This window comes from Trematomus bernacchii, unplaced genomic scaffold (genome assembly GCF_902827165.1).
Source record: "Trematomus bernacchii unplaced genomic scaffold, fTreBer1.1, whole genome shotgun sequence".
Lineage (NCBI taxonomy): Eukaryota > Metazoa > Chordata > Actinopteri > Perciformes > Nototheniidae > Trematomus > Trematomus bernacchii.
The window spans coordinates 3,213,395-3,235,507 of record NW_022987662.1 but is presented as its reverse complement, the minus strand read 5'-3'; the positions used below and the strand labels follow the sequence as shown (position 1 = coordinate 3,235,507).

The 22,113-nt window shown below is 39.7% G+C and overlaps 2 protein-coding genes across 2 annotated transcripts in view; one reads left to right on the top strand and one right to left on the bottom strand.

Annotated features, from left to right (window-relative positions):
• Nucleotides 1-688: 688 nt before the first annotated feature.
• LOC117487046 (vesicular inhibitory amino acid transporter-like) lies at nucleotides 689-12,364 on the bottom strand. The gene is made up of 8 exons (XM_034135708.1): nucleotides 12,261-12,364; nucleotides 11,150-11,699; nucleotides 6,228-6,364; nucleotides 4,691-4,811; nucleotides 3,805-4,007; nucleotides 2,436-2,673; nucleotides 1,971-2,133; nucleotides 689-1,002 (listed from the first exon to the last, which is right to left on the bottom strand). Exons 1-8 carry the CDS (start codon nucleotides 12,362-12,364, stop codon nucleotides 689-691), a joined length of 1,830 nt encoding a protein of 609 aa, XP_033991599.1.
• A 1,418-nt stretch (nucleotides 12,365-13,782) lies between these two features.
• The window catches only part of LOC117486949 (laminin subunit alpha-2-like), a 189,440-nt gene continuing 181,109 nt past the window's right edge, over nucleotides 13,783-22,113 (top strand). The window contains 1 exon segment of the mRNA XM_034135550.1: nucleotides 13,783-13,921. Within this exon segment, the coding sequence (XP_033991441.1) occupies nucleotides 13,855-13,921 (67 nt within the window). The 5' untranslated portion in view covers nucleotides 13,783-13,854.

Genomic DNA, 22,113 nt, shown 5'->3' with positions numbered 1-22,113 from the left:
TGTCATCACCCATGGATTTTATCATCCTGATATTGCTAAAGAACATGCTTTAAATAACTCATTACAAAAAGTGTAATCACTCACTTGAAAGAAAGAAATGTTTCAAGGAGAGTGCGTAACTGTCCTTTCTCTTCAAAATCCATCCATCTATTCATCCACCATCCATCCATCAATCCATCCATCCATATATATGTATATCCATCTGTATATCCATCTGTATATCCATCTGTATATCCATCCATCCATCCCTCCATCCATCCGTCCGTCCATCCATCCAATAATCCAGCAATCTATTCATCTACTCATGTATCCATCCACCCATTCATGAATCCATTAATCGACCCATCTATTGATTTATTATCCACGACTCATGCATGCATCCATTCATCCATCCATTTATCCGTATAACCATCTATCCATCCATCCATCCATCCATCCATCCATCCATTCATCCATCCATTTATCCATATAACCATCTATCCATTCATCCACCAACTATCTATCTATCCATCCATCCATCCATCCATCCATCCATTCATCCATCCATCCATCCATCCATCCATCCATCCATCCATCCATCCATCCATCCATCCATCCATCCATCCATCCATCCATCCATCCATCCATCCATCCATCCATCCATCCATCCATCCATCCATCCATCCATCCATCCATCCATCCATCCACCCTACAGTCCTCCCACTAATCTTTTCACTGAACAGATCACCCCAGACACACTGCAGATGACCCCCAGGCTCAGAATGCACAGGTCTATCAGGCGGTCCCGCACAGTGAGGCGACTCCACTGCAGTCTGAGGTGAAACAGGCAGGGCAGGATGAGCGTCATGGCCGCCCCGGTCACACTGCCGGTCAAACCCATCAACAGCGAGAACCTGGGGACCATCAGGGCCAGCAGGTATGATGTCATCAGCAAGGCGACACGGACCAACAGGGCCGGACCAGACACACCTCGACCTCCATGTTTGGAGTACGATGAGACATCTGTGGAAAGGTTGAAGTAGAGTGTTGTTTTGATGTCAATTTGTGTTGAACCTGCAAGCAATTTTTGTGTATGGGTTGCTCTTTTCAGACTAATTGTTTCCCAGTTGCGTCTATGTAGAGTTGTCATCAGCACAAATTAAAAATAAAAGCTGTAGAAGGCAGGAAGGGTTAAAATGACATGTGCATTGCCCATTTAAATATCATATTTTTAAATGACATCACTTCGGAAAAAGGAAAAGTGTTGCTATGTGATGATTACTTCATTAGTGTTTACAGTCAATGACAGTGAGAAGGTTAGTTATCACAAGGTTTCCCTGATGTCAAACGGTATGTGATTTGCTTTTTTGTCGTTGGAGTTGTATTTCTGACATCATCTGTAAAGTTTTCATTTCATATCTTGGTTTTGACAATAGGCTTAAGTGTGGATGCAAACAATTTATGAGGTAATCTGTGGGCTAAATAAACGTTTAGTAGAAATGAAAGTGTGGTTCTCATGCTCTGTTCAAGCACAACCTTTCTTCACTGACACATCTGCAGAGACTCCCATCTTGAACGATCTAACCCCAGTCCACCACTATTGACCTCGGGAGCAATTAAGTCTTATGCCTAAGGCAGCATGAGAGAAAACAACATGTAACTGATTAATTTTCTTCAAAGCTATTTTCATTGACCATCCAGGAATCCACCAGCCTCAGGCCTGCTTTCTTTATCTTACATGCTTATGCTGCTCCACAGAGTAATAAGCAATATAGAAAGGAAAAAACAGCTTCCTAAGGCCATGTGTAATCTGCATATCAGCCATTATAACGTATACAGTAAAATGGAGATATAAAGTCCACCACACCTTCGATATAATTCACGAGTACAAACCCATTTATAGATGGCCTGAAGGAACTCTCTCTTCATGTATGGTGACAAAACTTTGGGAAAGGTCAGTGGTTTCAATAAAAAGCTGTCGTCGTGTTTACCTCCAAGCAGGCAGGTTTGCAGTATTTCAGCAGCAGAGTAGAAGGGCAGAGGGTAGGACAGCAGGGCTTTAGCCAGCAGGCACAGGTTGACGAGAGGTCGGAGGTCAGAGGGCAGGTTGTCTGTGATGACCTCACTGGTCTCTTCCCCCCAGGTCAGCACGGCCTAATGGAGGAGGAAAAACAAATCAATGCAATCAGTCAATCAATCACTCCATTTGTCTGTCCCTTCTTCCATCCTTTAATTAGATCCGCAGTTGTTAGCCAGATGTCCGGCCAAATATAGATTCTGTCTCAACGCTTTTTAAGTAACAAATTATAAAATAAAACCGTCACTGTATTTATTTACCTCTGACAGCACTTAACTAAATGTTAGCTTTGTTTAGGAGTCTTCACAAACACATAAAAAAACAACTCTATCAACTCAGTATCACAAGAACATTTTCAGTGTTTAACAATGTTACAAACCAGTAAAGAAAACAGGGTTTTCATGATGCAGGCGGCACCATGAGTCCACCCCAGCATGGTGTTAAACTGCCCTCTGTCCTCCATACTGCCCTCTAGAGGAGGGAGGAAGATCTGAGAGGTGTAGGAGAAGATGATGACGCCCACAGAGACGAGGAAGTCCTCCGGGTCCACAGACAGAGACAGAGTGGACCAGGACCAGCTGCTGGCTCGACTCAGACAGTACAGCATGACCAACAGGCTGACAGAGGGCCAGAGACAAAAGGAAAGAAAATGATAAATACATTTAAATTAATAAAGCCTGCATTGATAATTGTTGTATTATGTTCAAAGCATGATGCAATAAGAGCTGTTTACTCTTTGGTACACAGAGCAAGGTTTGCCTATATGAGGAAATTGAAAGAAGAAATAAAGACATTGTACAAAATATAATACAACAAAAATGTATTTTAAAATGTTATACAAATTTGGGTTTTTTTTTTTTTTTTTTTTTTATTGGGAGGGATGAACCCCTCTTTAATGGTCACACATGCAGAGCACACAGCACACACAGTGAAATTTGGCCTCTGCTTTTAACCCATCCTAGTACCAGGAGTCTAGTACTAGGAGCAGTGGGCAGCTATTGTACAGCGCCCGGGGAGCAATGGGAGTCAGGGGGGAAGGGGGGTGTCCGGTGCCTTGCTCAAGGGCACCACGGCAGGGCAGGAGGTGAACTGGGACCTCTCCAAGTAGAAGTCCACACTCCATATTTAGGTCTGGTCGGGGACTTGGACCAGCGACCCTACGGCTCCCAGTCCAAGCCCCTACTGACTGAGCCACTGCCGGACACTGTTTCTCTGCATTTGACCCATCCTAGTGTTAGGAGCAGTGGGCTGCCATTATGTACGGCGCCCGGGGAGCAGTGTAGGGAACGGTGCCTTGCTCAGGGACACCTCGGTAGCACTTCCGGGACTTGAACTGGTGACCTTCCAGTTGCCAAGCCAAGTCCCTATGGACTTCGCCACCACCGCCCTTGGTGGTTAGCTGATTATTTATTTTTTGAATACAGGTGAAAACAAGGCTTTCTTTATAAGCTCATAAAAGAAAAATGGGACATTCAATAATAAACTTGGAAGAAATTATTTGCACATCACGGAGAACTTTGAGATCCAGCTCCATTATCTGAGACAACTGGTGTAAAAAAATCAAACAAGCAGCAACAGCAGTGTGTTGAAGATGGGAGTAGACGGCCAAACCAGCAGAAGATGCATAATGATCAAAGGAGTGGAAAGGAGAGCAGATTAGAAAGACCACCTCGTCGTCTTGATTCCATATGACTGGTGATACTGATCAGCTAATGTCAGAACAATCATAGCTACTCCTTTTCAATCACCTGATCAGTATGTGAGCCAGGGAGCAGAGTAGGCTGAGGGTGGAGACTGGTCTGAGATCAGTGAGCAGCAGGCAGGGCAGCAGGAACACCAGAGACACCAGAGAGCACACTGACCGAGGAACAGCCATCCCCGACACACTGTCAGACAGCAGGCTGCTGGAGACCACCAGGTACAGCGTGCACGTCATCAACAGCTCGATGACCTTGAGAAAAAGAGATGTTTAACTGTTTATTGTGAGAAACTAAGGTGTTTTTTTCACTTGTGTAAATCTAATATATATGTATCTCATAGTGCTAGACCAGGGGTACCATTTATCCAAACGAGACGCCTGCAGGAAGGCTATATAAGCTTTGTGGAGAAGCTTAAACTCATAAAAAAACAAAAACAGAATTTGATCCAAAAAAAAAAAAATATCCATATACAGCATGATAGCTAGATCAGTCATAAGTAATAAGTCTTAATTGTTGGCTAATAGTAATAAATGAACCCTTCCAATAGTTCAAAGGTAGGTATATGTAAAGGATATATGATTGAAATGGTATAAGAAAAGTAATAAATCCTGTAAAAGCTAAAAGTAATGAATACATTGTTTAAATAGTTATCTAAAAGTAATGGATCAGCTGATAGCTGGCTAAAAGTATTTGGAAAATTGTGAAAAAGCTACATGTAATTAATAAAAGGGTTGATACTGTAGTATATCACTAAACAAATAATGCAATAATGCTTATGGTGATAATGGTGAAGGGCTACTCAAGCTAATTTACAGGCTGTCGGTGTATATCAGACAAAACGTTAGGAACCACTGATCCAGAAGTATTCAACATGTGCATGTACAGAATGATGAATGTGCTGCTATGTGTTGGTTTATTCTGAAGTGTGTGTTACCTGCGCTACATTAACCATCCAGCCTGCCAGTGCAGGCCAGTGGGGCCACAGTCCTTTGCAGCAGGCCTCCACAATGTCCTGGTAGCTGCGCCGGACTCTGACCTGTGACACCGAGCCTCCACTGAGAGATAAACACATCATCTTAATGTGATAATAGTGTAATTCAGGGTATATGCAGGAATCCTGAAGTCAAATGTAAGACCTTTTAAGACCTTTTTTAAGACCCGTTCCATACATTTTAAGACCTCATCGCCACTTCGAGTTTTAACCGGTTACATTGGCGACACACTTTACCTCACATTGACTATATACAGTATTGATTGTCCTTCCTCCTTATCTTCCAACCATTTGGACTCAAACTTGCATTTCCCCATAACGATGTTGTTTAACAACCGGCGTAAACGGACCTTCGCGCGCTATCAAGCAGTGAGCGTGCGATGTCCTGTTCAGATGATGTCAAATCCAACGGGATGCCATAAATAAACTACACAGAATCACACTACACACCTACGCAATGATTACATTCAGGCAAACTGTAGAATACAACCTCTTTGGACAATTGATATACTTATTGAAAGCAAGCTACAAAATGTAATACCTTGGAAAATGCCGTTTAATGCTTTTTAATAGCCTTCATTTTCACTAAATTGATTGATCAACTTTTAATACTTTTTAAGACCCCGCGGACACCCTGTAATTAGACAGTATGAAGTTGACTTTTGATTGTGTTCTGGTTTTAAGCAACTGTGATTGAAAGAATATTGCTTTTATTTGACTTTTTAATGGTTATTTCATTATTTTTTTGATATTATTTTTTTGTAAGAAGGGGCAGGTAAAATAAGATGTTCTTCTCCCTGCTCATTTCCACCATGCGCTATACAAATAAAAACCAGTATAAGTGTACATGTTCTGTTTTAAAATAACTCATGTGTGGAATAAACAAATAAAATAAAAATAAATTCTGACAAAAATGTCATACAAATTTCGTGCAATGTCACTATTTCCAGTTATTATCTTTGTGGAAGAGTTTGCTCCAGTGCTTTAGATGAGCACAATGATGTTCTTTATTTACATTGCTATGGCTTGCAATTTATATTGAAAATGAATGAACTCATCACAACATAATTTAACCTAAGTTCAGAAAATCTACTTCAGCACAGTTTTACAGAACAGATTGACATTTCTTTTTGCTGTGGTACTTTTCTTAAGCTCGCCACTGCTGAAAGAACAGAATAACATGTTTTTATATTTGGACTCAACCAAATTGGGGTTAAATTCCCCAGAGGAGTCTGAATAGAAGTGAAAATACATTCATGAATGGCTCTGTTGTCAGAAACGATAGTCACCATCTGCAGAAACTCAAACATATCCAACAAAGACTTCAACAAAAAAAATAGATATCCACCAAGCACAGGGATAAGTGCTCTTTGGGAATAAAAGCCCATAAGTGCTACAGCATTGACACAAAGTTAAATAAGTTGCTTAGAAAAATCTGCTATGAGTAAAATGGCTAAAGAGGAGAATATAACAGACACACCTTTGCTCCTCTTCGTACAGACAGGCCACCAGGATCCTCCCGGTGTGGTTACAGACCCAGGCCGACAGAACCAGCAGAACCAGACCAACATAACCCGAGCGGACCAGAGCGAAGGGCAAACCCAACACAAAGATACCCTGAGAGATGGAAAGAAAGAACACAGATGATTGGGTTTGGTGGAGGACGATAGGAATGAGAATACTACAAGACCCCTTTGGAAAAGTTGCTTCCAAACCTCTCCTTTGGTAGTTGAATATTGAAGAAACAGATTCACCAATCAACGTGAGAAAATGACCAACGTGTTATCGCCATGGTTACACACACAGATACATAAGGTAAAAACATGAGAAAATAAGCCGTCCAATCGAGAAAAAAATATATATATGATAATGAGTTTTGGCCAGCAAAATGTTTAAATGTACATATGTCACAAATTATAAGGCAAATTAAACAATTTCCAATTTTCTCAAGTAAAGAAAACACAAAATGATAGTAAAGTAAGTAGGAAGGGATTTAGTCACATACAAAATTAGGTTTTGACAAAGGTGATGAACATTTTGAGAAATCTATAAAAATCCTTGCTTTAAAATATATACACAAAACAAAATACATAGAAGACCTCTTAATCAACCCATTTTTACATACAGCCAGGTGCTCATTTCAACTTGTTTTCAGTAAGAATTAGAAACGTCTAAAACAAGAGAAGAGGAAAGAACAAGGATGAAAGTTGAAGGGGGAATTAAGAGAGTAGAGAAGAGAAGAGGATTGTTCACGGTCGGAGGATGAGGAGGCGAGAGGAGAGTTTTGGTGAGATGCCTGGAGCGTTCGAGGATGCAGGAGGCCAGCAGGAGCAGAAGGGACGAGGAGAGGCGAGCTTTGGCCCGTCATGGAGGGGACGTGACTGCCAGAGAGAGGAATAAGCAGGAGAGGGAATGGAGGAGGAAGAGAGGAAGAAGAAGGCACAAACTGACGAGGGTAGAGGAGAGAAGGAAACAAGGATGAGTGGAGATCAGAGGAGACAAGAAGCTACTTTGATGGAGCTCCTGCGTTACGAATGTTGGAACATGTAGACACTGAAACACACACACACCCACACACACTCATACAGTGGATGCATAAACACACGAGCACACATTCTCTCTCTTTCAAGTTGATATTTTGTAACTGCTGTCTGTTAGGCATGCTGACGGAGCTTTGATGTTCAAATGGAGCTGCTGGTGATGAAAGCAGTCTGACGCTCAAGTATCTGATTTCATCTCCCTTCTCTCTCCCTCCCTACACTTCTCTATCGCTCTGTGTTTATGCCAGATAATTCCTCATTGGTTACTCTGAGCGCAACTTGAAGCAGCTCCCAATCACAGACAGCTACAAAAAGAGAGGAAATAAATACCCGATTGACTCAGGAGAAGGTGTTTTAGCTTCATCCAGTAGTAATCCGACACCTAATATAGCTTTAAATGTAGTTTTCTACATACAGACTTAATATCAAATCATTTGTTATAACGATATTTTATTATTAACTTTATTATTCCTGTGCTTTGAAGTTGCAAAACTTCCGGTGTGGCGGAGTGAGCGGGCGAGAGTTCTCTCAGGTGGGTTTAAATAAACCCACAAAATTCAACAACTCAACAAAGAAAAGTTAGATATGAGTGGGGTAAACAATCCGGAAAATAAACAAACAGCAATACAAAGTTGAAAAACAACCTGAAATGGACGAAATCTCCGAAGCTAGCGAACACGAGGAAAAGCTAACTAGGAGCTATGGGATAATGCAGGAAATGCTAAGTGTCGCGCTAGCAACCATTAGCAACGATATCAAAGAGTTGAAGCAGGAGTTATGACTGAGATGAAGGAAGAAATCGCAACGAGCTACAGACACAGAAAACAACGATTGCTTTGTTAGTCAATCAGAATAGTTTTTTAACCAAACTGCTCTGGTATTGAATAAAATATTAAGCAAGAAATATTGACTGGAAAATAATAATGTAACATTTCTCATGAAGATCCAAGTGTTCATGATAATATATATTGTCAAGAATAGTGCTTAAAGAGATGATATACGTAAAAATAACTTCAAAAATTTACTTTTTTTAATGGGCAACCGGCAGCATTTATTTATTTATTTATGCCTCACTTCTCTTCGGGGTGTTGGGATGAATTTGGCAGTGAGATGAACCAAATAACATTTGACAGCAATCTTTTCCAAAACAAAATGGGGACATTCTTAATTTCCCTACGGCCTGTGTTTGGATTTGAAAACCCATTTACAACTTGGATGTTGAATTTCCAAGCCAGTTTGAGGTAAAATGTTGCTCAAAAGCCGACAATCACAGGCAGTTAAAGTGATATCAGAGCGTTGTTACTGTCAAAAACACAAACTTCACGTCTCTAATCTGCGATGAAGACACTGCCTCATTAACAGTCAAGTTGGAAATAAAACTGAGTTTCATAATACTCCCAAATCGGGAGCCTTGAGAGCTGGAGCTGGTATTTGCATTTTTGGCAGCAAATTTGCTCTCTAATAAAAACTTTATTAAGCTGGCAGACAGTCACATCAGTTATATTGGCATGAATAAACAACCACTGGAAAATACACATTTTCTTTACAGCCTTGATAGGAGATAAAACGGAAGTTGTTTTTTTCACAACGTTCTGTAATTATGGCCCAGATGTTTATACTGTACATCAGATACATTTTGTGGTCATACATCAGCGTCTGAGCCTCCAGTGAATCACCGCCTTCATTAAATAGACTCTTTTAAGCTACATTAGTCATCCAGTAGTCACCTCAATTTAACCTATCTGTGACCTCAACTAAAGGATTACTGAGCAATCCATTTGGTTAAGGTTCCTGATTGCAGTGTGCTGCTGGTAATGAATAACCTATAACACATTAAGCAACCCCACGAACCTGGAATGAAGCAGATAGTGTTTTAGTTTTAAAAGAAAATATGCTGCAGTAATGTACAGTCAAATTGCAGTTATTTCATTCAAAGCATGGTTTTAGGGACACATGCATTCAAATATAGTTGGAAGCATCAAGGCTACAGAAATGAATACATCGTACATTCGAATAGGCAATTTAAATCAGTAATATGGAATATATCATGGCCTCAGTTTCCATTCGAGACGAACTGTGGATCATCTGGCACAGAAACGCGGTCTCTAATGAATGAAAACCTGGCACTGAGATAGAAAGACTAGCATCAATAAACCAAGCACATAAAATACTTGTTTATCTAATAAATATCATTAGTTTGTATGTTTAGTTATGTACTGACAACAGAGCTAATGGTGAATTAGAATGTGTGAAAATAAATTGACATTAATTCACCTTGACTCCCGAAGGAACAAGTCTTCATGCATGTGTATTCATTTGTGTGTGTGTGCATGCGTAAACAGTATTGATGTCATAATGTTCTTTACAGACCCTGCAACGCTTTTCAATTACACTGCAGTTATTCAGTGAAAGAACACATTAACATGAGTGCAGCGGTTGAATACGGCTCAGCATTTACACAATAAGCTAATAGCATTACCGCCACGAGGATACATTGTGTTGATAAAAAAAACGATACGTCTGCATATTTAATAAATATATTTTTTGAGCGGTTGGCATTTACAGAGATAGAGAGACAAAGCTTTGTAGAAAAAACAAGGAATGACATGAGTTTTGTTCAACTTATTTCTAGATCAATCATTTTTAACATTTTCGGTGACTAACATGTTTTCCCCTACACATTTTGACAAAGATGACCCCTGGTTCCAATACGAACTCGAACAATTTGCCAAATGTCAGCCCCCCTATCTGCCCCTTTCTACACTGTCACTTATATAAAAAGGCACTGGTTGCCGAAAACAATCTTTAAAAAATAAATAAAAAGAATAGTTCATCAATGGCATTTGACACCATAGACATTTTACTGACAAAACTGGAAAGGTATGGCATCAGAAGGGTGAGATTAGACTGGGTGAGAGATTATTTAAGCAACAGACAACAATTTGTTGAAATAGGTGAACATAAATCAGAATACATGAACATAACTTGTGGAGTACCTCAGGGGTCTGTGTTGGGTCCAAAGCTGTTCATCATATACATCAACGATATTTGCAGAGTATCAAATATATTGAAATGTATTTTATTTGCAGATGATACTAATATGTTTTGTTCTGGTGACAATTTGAAACAGCTAATGGAGGTAATAACAGCAGAAATGACTCAAGTAAAACATTGGTTTGATAAGAACAAATGATCATTAAATATAAGCAAAACAAAGATTATGCTATTTGGAAAACATAAAACAAATCCTTAGGTGCAATTAATAGACAACATAAACATAGAAAGAGTATATGTAAATACAGGTTCCTTGGTGTGGTTTTAGACCACAAAATCAGCTGGAAACCTCATATCAATCATGTAAAGCAAAACTGGCTAAGACTATCGCAATATTGGGGAAAGCAAGACACATTCTGGACTACAAATCATTACTCTGTATAATACACTCATATTGCCATATCTGAGTTAATGTGTGGACCTACAGCCATTATGCACATTACAAAAAAGGGCTATAAGAATAATCAATAATGTTGGATATCTTGAACACACTAATTCATTATTCTTGAAGTCACACACACTGAAGTTTACTGATCTGGTTAAATTTAAAACTGCACAAATCATGTACAGAGCAAGAAATAATCGACTTCCTAGGAAATTACAAACATTGTTCATAGGCAGAGAGGGTGGGTATAATTTGAGAGGAAATCTACATTTTAAACAACTCAAGGTCACTTGAGAAGTATGTGCATAACAATCTGTGGGGTGATTTTATGGAATGGTTTGTAATTCGTAATTGTAAAGAGCTTTGAGCGCCTTGAAAAGCACTCTAATAAAAAAATGTAATGAATTATTATTATTAATATACCTGTATAGCATTTGTGACGTTCCAGCCAGCCTCCCAGGTGGTGATGGTGTTCAGCCCTTTGGTGCCAGGGTTGGGGCTCTGAACAGGATTACCCAAACTCATCTTTGCTATCTCTTCTTCCAAGCTGGTACCAAACTGAGAAGTCCCCTCCACAGTCTCCTCTCCTTCCTCTCCACGCTCAGAAAGTCTTGGTTTTTGCGTATTCCCTCTAAACATCCTGTAGGATTGTGTCTTGTTCTCCTCAGTGTTGTCGGTCTCAGAGGATCTTTTCCCTTTGCCATAAATGTTGGAGTTTTTAAACCAAAAGGAGTCTGAAGTGGAAACGGCTGAAGTTATGGTGATGGTTCTGGGTCCGGTGGAGATAACAGTGGCTCTGGTTTCTTTAAGAGTTGGACTCTCCTGCACAAAGGTGCTGTTTCTCCTGGTGTCCTCAGTGCTGTTGTTTCTGTTTGTGATGTTCTCCAAAGGCAATCTGTTGTCCTCACCATAGGTTCTGCTCAACTCATCACTGTGGGTCAGAATCAGCATCTCTTCGTCCTCCTGAGAAAACCTGCCAATCAAAACAAACCACTTCAATAAATGTTGAGTTCATGTTTTTTGAGTCATCAGTTACATTAGTAATAGACCATATTGAGTGAAGACCTAAGTATTTGGTTCAAAACAACCGTTCTTATCATATTATGAGTTTAAGAGTGGAGTCTGCTTTGAAGTACTTGAAAGGAGAGCCTCATTAACTTTAAAGAAATGTCCTCATATTTGTGTAATCTACTATAGTAAACAAAATATGTATATTGACAACAATACTATTGTGCAAAAGGAACAATACAAGTGTTTTTTATTGACTTGTAAAGTACCTTGTTAATCTGACTCTAGAAAATCCTATATTGAATAAATACCTTTATACAGAAACGTTTCCACTATCAATGAATTTAGCAGATACTCTACATAATGCACAATAAAGTTTAACATTAAGAATAAAACAAGAACACTTTGTTGATGATAAACCTACTAATAATCATAGTTATTTTTAGAAAAGTAATTATTTCAATATGAAAATAAATAGTAGGCTACAGTAAATCTATAAATGAATGTATCCCATATTGTGACTCACCTTGATGTCCAGTCCAGGGGCAGCCTCGACACTGCCCGGCCCCACAGAGACCCAGCAGAGCTCCAGGGCTGCCCAGAGCTGCGAGCCCAGCGACGAGAGCCCATCTTCAGCCTCACTGTGTACAGAGTCAGCCTCTCTGCCTCTGGTGGTCTCTGGGTCTGGGGAAGATTGACTGACACTGGACACATAAACAAACTCCTACAAAAATATCCCCCAAACACACACACTCACAATGTCTGCCTGTAGATAATCTGCAAAAACACACACACAATTGCACAAACACTCTTGCACAGGTGTGTGAAGTGATTGACAAGTTGGTGAGCTGTAACATTTTAATATAGCCGTGTTTTCAACAGTGAAGAAGTAAACAGCTTTAATGGCCTTAACACAGGGATAAAGTTGAGGGTATGACTTCATTCACTTTCATTAAATGCGGGATAGTTTTTACATGCTGATATAAAATAACAATGCTTTAATTAAAAATGTAACTTGTAGATGTAGGTTATACTGTTTTGATAATATCTAACTTTATGTAATTAGCTAATTTTGCATTATTGTTTACTCCAGTGAATCTCAACCTCAACTAGTTTGAAATGGCACTTTAGAAACTTTTTTAGAAGCTTCAAACAATGTTCTGACATACCTTTTCAACAAAAATGTATTTCATATTCTGATTTTGTCCTTATTTAATGTCTCTGTTTGTGCATATGGCTGTTCATATCTGGCAGTTTGAGTTTAGCCCCAGACTGTGGTGAGTTGAGCAGGGCAGCAGGAGGAGCCACAGAACAGTTGTGTAACTCACTTGACAAAACTTGACCAGAACTTTTGTCCAACTCTTCACTTCTGAAGTTTTCTCTGCTCTACTCTTCTTCACCCTGCTATGCTGTTTGTTGTTTCCAGAGCTGTGCTGATGCAACATTTCATTTTCTTTGTAGCTTTCATACCAAAATTGCTTCAGTTTTGCAGCAAACTGATGTATAATACGCCTTAAACCCTGTAATGGATTCAGTTACCATATGCTCGCAATGATCCCAGAATGTGAAGTTTCAAAAAAGTAACCAAGTAAATGAATTCATCTGCTATACTAAAATACCTATTAGGAACTTTATCTTAGTATTAGTCATTTTATTTCACGCTTCTACACCATTACATTTCTAAGGAAGATTTTGTATTTTTTACATTTTACATTCATTTGCCAGACATAAGCTAATGATAATGTACATACATTAATAATAATGTACGCAAAACACAAGCTCACCTGATACAATGTGATGCATTGCTTGATATGGGCCTTTCTGATGCCCAATGGTAACTTTTATAATCAATACTGTAAATACATGTTTGTTGTAAAAAGTTGTATCTATCTATCTATCTATCTAGTTTTCCATTCACTTCACCCCTCCTTTGCCCCATGTTTAAACCTGGAGAGAAGGGGGAGAGAGTAGAGGAAAGGGAGGAGTAAAGAGACTTTGGATCAACTTTCTCTGAAACTTCCCCCTGACTTTAAACGCATCACACGGAGCGCGCGAGAGGACCCCAGCGCTGATTCCACAGCGCACGCGTCACAATATCAAACTTTTTAAAACAGGACGAAATGAAGCGACTCCGGCTCGTGCTTCTGACCGCGTTACTATGGCAATGCTGCCATGCCCAGCAGAGAGGTGAGTCCTCCAGAGACTGATAGATAACACACGGATCAATACACCGATAACTGTGCTCAGGGGGAGTCATTTACCGGAGCACAACACTCCCATCATGCATCAGACCCCCTGTCACTCACACGGCTGCTGCTCATTTCCCTTAATAAGCTAATCAGGCCCAGGCTGGCTACACCTCTGATAGATAGATAAACTAATGTAAATCCAGGAGAAAGGCTTTTAAACGTCCTCTCATCACTGTGGCAAGCTGACACATGCCATTAATCACACTTTGTTTCTATCAGAGCAGGGTTTCTTTACTTGTTTAGATAAAAAGGAAAACGCATGATAAACACTTAAGCGTTTTTGTTCTATTAAAACTAAAACCTAAGAGAGCACTTTACACACACATCTGTTTACAGTCCTATTATTTAGTTATATATTATTCCAATCAGCTGTATTGTATTCCCCTACAATACAATATTTAATTTAAAATTCTGTTTTTATCAAACATTATACTTACTTGTTTGGGTATATAACTTGCTTATTTTTGCATTTACTTACATCATTGTGTCCATTGCAACATTCTCTTGTTTCATTTCTTTTTATTCTTGCAGTGTTTTCATTTGATCTATTTGTTTGTCTTCAGTATATTGTTTGTGTCATTGTTGGAGGAGCCTGAACTACTCTGAAGCTATTGTGCATATGACGGTAAAACACAGATAGAAGATGGTTGTTTTTCGAATACTGTTTGAATGGTTAAAAAATCTACTTAGCCACTGTGGTGATATCAATGTCTAAAGTCAAGTAAACTGTGTGTTTAGGCTGTAGTTTTTGAAGAGTATAACATCAGTAGCCTATAAACTGTAGCTGGGTGACTTCAACATAATTGACCAAAGGAAACATCCATTAGATCTAGGAAAGCAAAGGCATAGCTGAGATCATAAAACCCTTTGAAATGTCTTGTTAAATTAGGACCCCAACGTTTGTTGTCTGTTTCTGAGCGATCTGATAAGAAACTTTGCGAAAGAATCATCAGTTGTTCTTTTTAGACTAACCAATAAGGTTTACATAAAAGACCTTGACCTATAGTTAGTGTTGAACTGTACTAATACAACACAAATATGTCCTTTGGTTTGCCCTTTTGCAGTAACTCCTTGGCCAACAGGATGTATCCTTAGCCGATGTGCACTGTATGACATTTAGTCTGGCTCCCTGGGGAGTCTTGTTTTCAACTTTTCACATAGTTCAAGAACTCAAGTCACTCACAATGTTTGTCTATGTGACATTAATGTAGGCTACAGATGAAGGCTTGTTTCAGTGCCATTATAAAAAAACATCAGATCATTTGTTGCTGTTTGTAAAAGCAGGTATTTGACAAATAGTGAGGTTATTTTATCTTTGGACAGTGTACAATATTGGTTTTGGATTGGATGCAGTTTGCGGAGGAGTCACTGTCCAAATGATATGAGGTTCAGATTGAGGCATTTCATTTTGAAGTTAAGAATGTAATGTTTCCATCTGTGTTTTAGTCATCCTCAGTGTTTTCCTAAAAACAAACGATCAATCGCAACATGCCCTGAAGGTTGTTCACCCTAATTATGAAATAACATTTATTTGTATTTGTATAAATCTTGTGATATTTAGAGATGCAGATAAGATCAGTCTCTGAGTTTTTTGCCACCACAACCAAACAACAAAGGTGAAGTAAAGTCGTTTTTGTACATTATTTAAAACCTTAGCAGCAGCATCTATTTTCAGAAGCGGTGTTTCTCTGAATAATCCTCAGACCTCATCTTCAACAGATTTGTCATACTGTTTTTAAGAAATGCTCCTTTTTTATAAATGGTGTTCACAGTGTGTTCTGTGGATTATCCAAAACAAACTCTGAACATCATCAAACACAGTTGCTGTTTCTAAAAGATACATAACGTTGAATCGGCTGTATGAGATATTATTTTCAATGCCTTAAGTACCACTAACAAAATCCATACACATACTGCTTTGATGTGAAGGCAAAAATCTCAGATAAATCTCTCAAAACCCAGACAAAGATAAGCACGTCCGTCTGCATGCCTGGATACCACCACATGCTAAGAGAAATACCATCTTCTTTGTTTTTGTCATTTAAGTGAATCAACCCTTTAAAGATCAAGAGATGCGAAATGCACTTGAAAAGAGCTGCTGCTTTTGTATTTACTGTAGTGGTGAAGTTGCCAAATGATGTTCTTGTGCGTTAGGGCCGTGACATTCAACAACAAAAAATGAGCAACAATGCCCTTAGAGGAGAAGGGGATTGACAGCTGGGTCAAACACAATATAACAAAGCACACAATAAGATATTCATGCAAAATACTGATTCTTATTATTAGTCAAATTACCCCTTTTACACAACTTACTAAGACCCCGTTTACACGAGGACGATACGGGTTGTATCTGCATAGTTTCTCTTGCGTATAGCCCTTTCGTTTACACGAGGCCGTAACAAAACGATAGAAACGGACCCCGCAAACGATAACGGGTCCCAAGGTGGATAGATCTGCAAACGGAACGCTCTGGGGGGTCAAACGGCTCTGTGTGTATGTCCCTATACGATCAAATTCTGATAACGATGAAATAGCCCCGCCTCCCTCTCCCCACGTCTCCTGCTCAGAGATCAGCTGCTGGGCTGTCAGAAGAGTGGGAGGAAAAGAGAGGCTCCGTTTATTATTATTATATTATTATATAGAGTCGTTATCAATTTGTTTTAAAGGGGACCTATCATGCAAAATGCACTTTTGTACATCTTATATACATGAATATGTGTCCCCGGTGTTCCAGGGAACTCACCAAGTGTCAGAAAACACAACCCTCTCTATTTTCCTCCATACCCAAATCTCTAAAAACGGGGCTGCAACGGATCTGATACAGACTGATCCAGATTTAAACATTTCTCTGACGTCAGGACGGAGGAGCTCCGCCTATATGGCCAACTCTCCACCTATCAGGGGAATGAGAGGTTGCCTTGGCATGGTAACATGACGCTCGTAACTCGGCCCCCTCCTTTGCAGGGGGGCGTGGTCAGCTGCAGCGCATGCAAAGACAGGGTGGAGGAGAGCGAAATGAGGCATGGCTAAAATGCATGATCTGTTTGGTATTTTGAAAAAGAAAACGTATAAATATACCTTATATAGGTATGGCCCTACAATATATTATTCAAATATAGCATGATAGGTCCACTTTAAAGCTCAATAAATAACAAAGAAGACCTCTGACCGGCACTTTTCTAATTTTGTCCGGAAGATTTAAACTTTAACGGACATGTTGACCGGCGGAAACGAAACTCTGCCGCATGATTCCCTCGTCCCTTGGAAGAGGCGGAGAGGTGGGTGTTTTTCATCTGCTGGTGGACTACCGGAGAGATTTACAGCAGGAGCACACGCCGTCCACCGCGGAGAATAAACAGAAGGGCAACCATGGCAACCATGCTCCTGGGTCTTCTTCGCTGCTTTTGGTGTATTTTGTGGCGGCAGCAGCGCCAATTACAGGCCTGTCATATGTACTACAGCGTTTCCAGCGGTCTCGTGTGAACGGACACGTTAAATGAGCCGAATGCGTGTGAACGGAAGACTTTTTGGAAAACGCATACGGTGCGTAAACGCAAACGTTCCCGTGTAAATGGGGTCTAAGGATTGGCCATTTTCTTCTTGAACAATAGAACAAACATGAAGATGAAGCTGTTTGAGTGTGTGTAGGGTGTGTTGACATGTGTGTGTTTGTAGCTTGATTAATCAGACAAATGTAGTGCTTGTCATGCTTTTTTTCTATTTATCCTCTTCAAAACATCTCCAGCTACTGTTTTACGCAGGAGTGCTTTGGACCACCTGCAGAGGGGAGGGGGGCTGCCATCATGATGTGTGTGTGTGTGTGTGTGTGTGTGTGTGTGTGTGTGTGTGTGTGTGTGTGTGTGTGTGTGTGTGTGTGTGTGTGTGTGTGTGTGTGTGTGTGAGAAAGTGAGTAGAAGAGAGAAATTGAGTAGAAGAGGGCGGGAGAGGCCATCTGCATTAGGAGCCTCATTACCAGGCATGTCAGCCAGGCATGCTCTCTATCAGCGACGGAGCTCAGAGAGACACCGGGAGATAATCAGAAAGAGGTGGAGGAGGAGGAGGAGGGATGAAATGGAGAGGAAGGAGGGTGCGCTCAAGAGTTATAAGGCATTGAAGGAGACATCAATGATAAGGATTGGTGAAACAGGTAGAATAACGGTTCAGGGGGCATGAGAGAGAGAGAGGAGGAGGTTGAAGCAGCAATATTGAGTAAAGGATTGGAAGTATACACAAAAGCTATATGGAAATTAAATATTTTGAATCCGATCCCGATGGTTTTGAGGAGAGGGATCGAGACACATTTGTTGATGATGAAAAGACCCTTTTTTTGGGGCAACATTGCAAAAAAAGTTGGGTGGAAAATTGCTCATCACTGTAGACCAGGGGTGTCAAACTCAATTTAATCGCAGGCCACGTCAGCATTATGGCTGCACTCAAAGGGCCGGTTGTAACTTTAAGACCATATAAAAATACATATATAAATATATATATAAAATAATGTATTATATTACATTATTGCCTCTGCATTGGATTATTATCAGAATTAACTATGTCTGAAAGCAGAAGTCTGGGGCAAATAATTGCAAGTCTCTTCAGTGAGAATGTCACAAAATGATTTTAAAAGAAAAGCTAAATTCTGGAAAAAAAGTCATATTGGATGACAACAGTATAAGTCAATAAATGTGAAGTTGAATATTCAATTCCACTGACTGCATCATCATAAAACCAGAATAGACCAGATAAATCAGCAAATGTAAAGTAAATGCTATATATATTGGACAATATGAATTATTTAGCAAGTTTTGAGCTCTGATTTTATATGAAATAAAAGTCAGAATGATGCATGGAACTCTAGAGTAAAGCCAAACAACAAGATATAGTAAATTGTCATGAATGTGTGCCTGTCACCAGGGAAAATGTCTAAAGTTCGGACTAGTTGCCAGAAAACTTGACTTGTGTGAGTTATGTGTGTATTAATGTGAATGTTATCATTGTTTTTGCATGGATGGATATGAGGTTACGCTCACAAGAGACACCAGTGTAATGAATCCAGAAAAGGATTGAAAACCAACTGAGAAATCAACATTTGTTTTTTAATTCCTAGTGACTTAACTGCTGTCCTACAGAAAGCTCATTCTGCATCTTCAGAAAGCAAACTGATTGATTTCCCTGTTGGGGCTTATAGGACTTTAGCATAATCAACAGTGCTATGCTGAAAATATAAAATATAGTTCATTTGTAAAATAAAATGTCTCCTCAGAGCAGATGTGTTTTAAGTTAAGGTAATGGATTAAATTACCAAGCCAGGCTGAATGTGGAGTCACCAGAGGTTTAAGTGAATGTGTCGTGAATCCAAAGTGGATTTTTCTGCCCATCAGAGAAATCAACATTTTTATGAGGTGAATTAATCCCAATGTCATAATGTTTTCAAAATATGTTGATCTCAGTCTGCAATGTTAATGTGAAAGCAGCCGAGCTTAGCTGAATGGATTTGATAGAATACACCAGAGGCGCTCAGACTTCTCAACCTAGGACTCAAATTCAGTGAATATTGTCAATGTTTCCTGGAAAATAAGAGGAAAGGGAGGGAGTGAATGAAGAAAGGAAAGGTGTCAAGGAAGAAAAAAAAGGAAGATCCAAGGATACAGAATAGTCTAATTGACTTGCTGCTGTTTTAAGAGTTTATATGGCAACATACATGTTAAGGCCGCTACACACCCACCTGAGACCAAAGAACGCGTACCGAAGGCGTCCCGACTTTTTTACGTCAGCTTCGTCGCCTGAGTCGGCTACGTCGCCCGCTACGCCGCCCGCCTACGAACACACCGCAAATACTTCAGTCGACGAGTGGCAATAACTGTCCTTACCAGCAGGCAGCGGTAGTGTGAACAGCCAATCAGAGTGATTGCTTGGGCCGACTTTCTCTGACCTCTCGCGGGAGGTGTGAAAAGGTGCCGTAAAGAGACGACGGTGCGGGACACACCAACCTGAGGAGGGCGCCGCGAATTCCCGACTGCCTCTGAAGGCCTCTGACTCCCAAAATCGGGTTGGTGTGTAGCCAGCTTTAAACAAGCAGATTAATGCAGATTTTGGATAGACTATATTTTTGTTATTGTTGGGGTTGAAACATTATACACTTATTTTTCACTCACACCAAATTCAACACCACGGTAAAAAACTAAATTAATCGGATATAATTCAGCTTAATGTTTTTCTGTTAAGAAGTTAAACAGGGGAAAATATTTCCTTCAAACAACTGCATCATCAAAGCTTCTTTCCAACAACTACATACATACAATTGAACACATTACGATCATGTTAGAATTGACTACTGTAACCCAGTGTAGAAGCTGTAGACATGTGTCTTCCCAGTGTCGGTCAACAAGTCCTTGAGTGTAATGAACTCCAAATTGCTCCAGATGGGTTAATGTGGGAAGACAAACCTGTTGCCAAATCAATGTGCTCTGCCTGTTGGCTGCACTTTGTGTGGATGAGGTTGATGTCCATAATCTATTTAAACGTGAAAGTGTGTGGTTATGAGAAGAACAGGTAACATAGTATAGGGAAGTAGCTTTTGTGTTTTTGCTGTGACAAATGATTGATAAAAGTTCATCGTTCATTATTCGCATCATTCATCAGGCAGGCATCCCATCATAAATGAAATTCTGTCTGCGTTCTTTAATTTCGTGCTGCTTGGTGTGTTACACTCTGAGTGTGTCTGCTTTCTCTTTTCTTAATTTGGCAGATGTGAAATAGATTACTCTCATCACTCTGATGCGCATGTTTGTATATGTTTGTAGCTTCTTGTCATTCCTTGTTTGTGAAGTTGTCTTCGGCTTCAAGGCAGCCAAGAATGAATCAATGACATTGTGCCAAAGACACAGATCACATGAGCCCCAACAGGTGTGTGTGTGTGTGTGTGACAGAGTCTGTGTACTTAAGAGGAATCCTCTAGGAGCTAAAATTAGCCAGGTGCTAAGTTGGAACGGTGCTGTATCCTTCCTGTCAGTAAAAAAAGACATGAAGCTGCAGGAGAAAAAAGAGAGAGGGATTTGGAGGCTCTGACTTTGACATTTTAAATCTTTGTCGTTGAGTTGTTTTTCTCCTGACATTTGTCACAGTGTGCGGCAGAAGTAGGTCAGGAGGCTGATGGCAGCTAAGTGATACCTGCTGATTTAAAAAATAAATAAAGAATGCACTTACAAAATATTACTTTCTGAATTGAACCAAGTATCAGTAGAGCCAGATGTGGAATATTTAAATAAACACAGACATCCACTATGCCAAAAGCTATGTTAACGAGAGTGAAAAATATGTCTCGATTCAGATCAGATTATGTCAAAAATGTAATCTTTCTTGGCCCATGCTTCCCCCTTCCATACGTTTTTTTTTTTTAAATTGAGCCTGTAGTTAATAACACAACCTTTTGAAACATTACTACAAGTACAGTAAACAAATATCTCATCCATAATCCCTAGGATTCTCCGTTCCTAAAGCCCCCATAGTATATTTGACATGTGTTCGTTTAATTTTGATGGGAAATGTATTAGTTTGCTCGTTGACCAAGGCAAAACAAGGAAGCAGGCATGATGTTGAAACTTTCATTGTGTATCAGAGAAAAGCTGGTGAAATTTGTATTTGTCTTTTTAACCAAGCAAAAGGAGAGTGGGACAAATACAGTAGAAGTTATCTTACTGCTGAAATAAAAGGTGTTATGATCTCAATTTTGAAAAACACAAATAGTGACTGGAACAAGACAATGGCCGTGACCATGGTGCCGTTGTCTATGGTATGTATACCAATGTCTCCAAATGAATTTGATCATAATTTACTGTAGGCCCACGGATGTTCACAAAGGCTGCGTTCTGATTGCACAAGCAATGCATAAACATCCGATACGTAAACACAGGGTAATGTTTCATGGGACGGTGTTTATCCTAATTTCGTGTGATAAGACTGGAAACATATGCTTCAGTTTGTTTTGAATGTTTGATTATTTGTCATTCATCATTGTTTGTGTATTTGTCAGTGTGTGCGTATTAGAATAGTATTTTCATATTTGACTTGTGCTTTTCCCTGTGGGGCTGAGCTGCCTCCCGCACAGCACATCTCACACTGAACACAATCTGT

What these genes read in the sequence shown, in the direction of transcription:
- LOC117487046 (XM_034135708.1), bottom strand. Translation starts at nt 12,364, where the DNA reads ATGGGCTCTCGTCGCTGGGCTCGCAGCTCTGGGCAGCCCTGGAGCTCT. An exon ending in AAACCCTGTTTTCTTTACTG is followed by an intron (nt 2,134 to 2,435) that starts GTTTGTAACATT and finishes CTCCTCCATTAG; the next exon opens with GCCGTGCTGACCTGGGGGGA. An exon ending in GCAAACCTGCCTGCTTGGAG is followed by an intron (nt 1,003 to 1,970) that starts GTAAACACGACG and finishes ACCTTTCCACAG; the next exon opens with ATGTCTCATCGTACTCCAAA.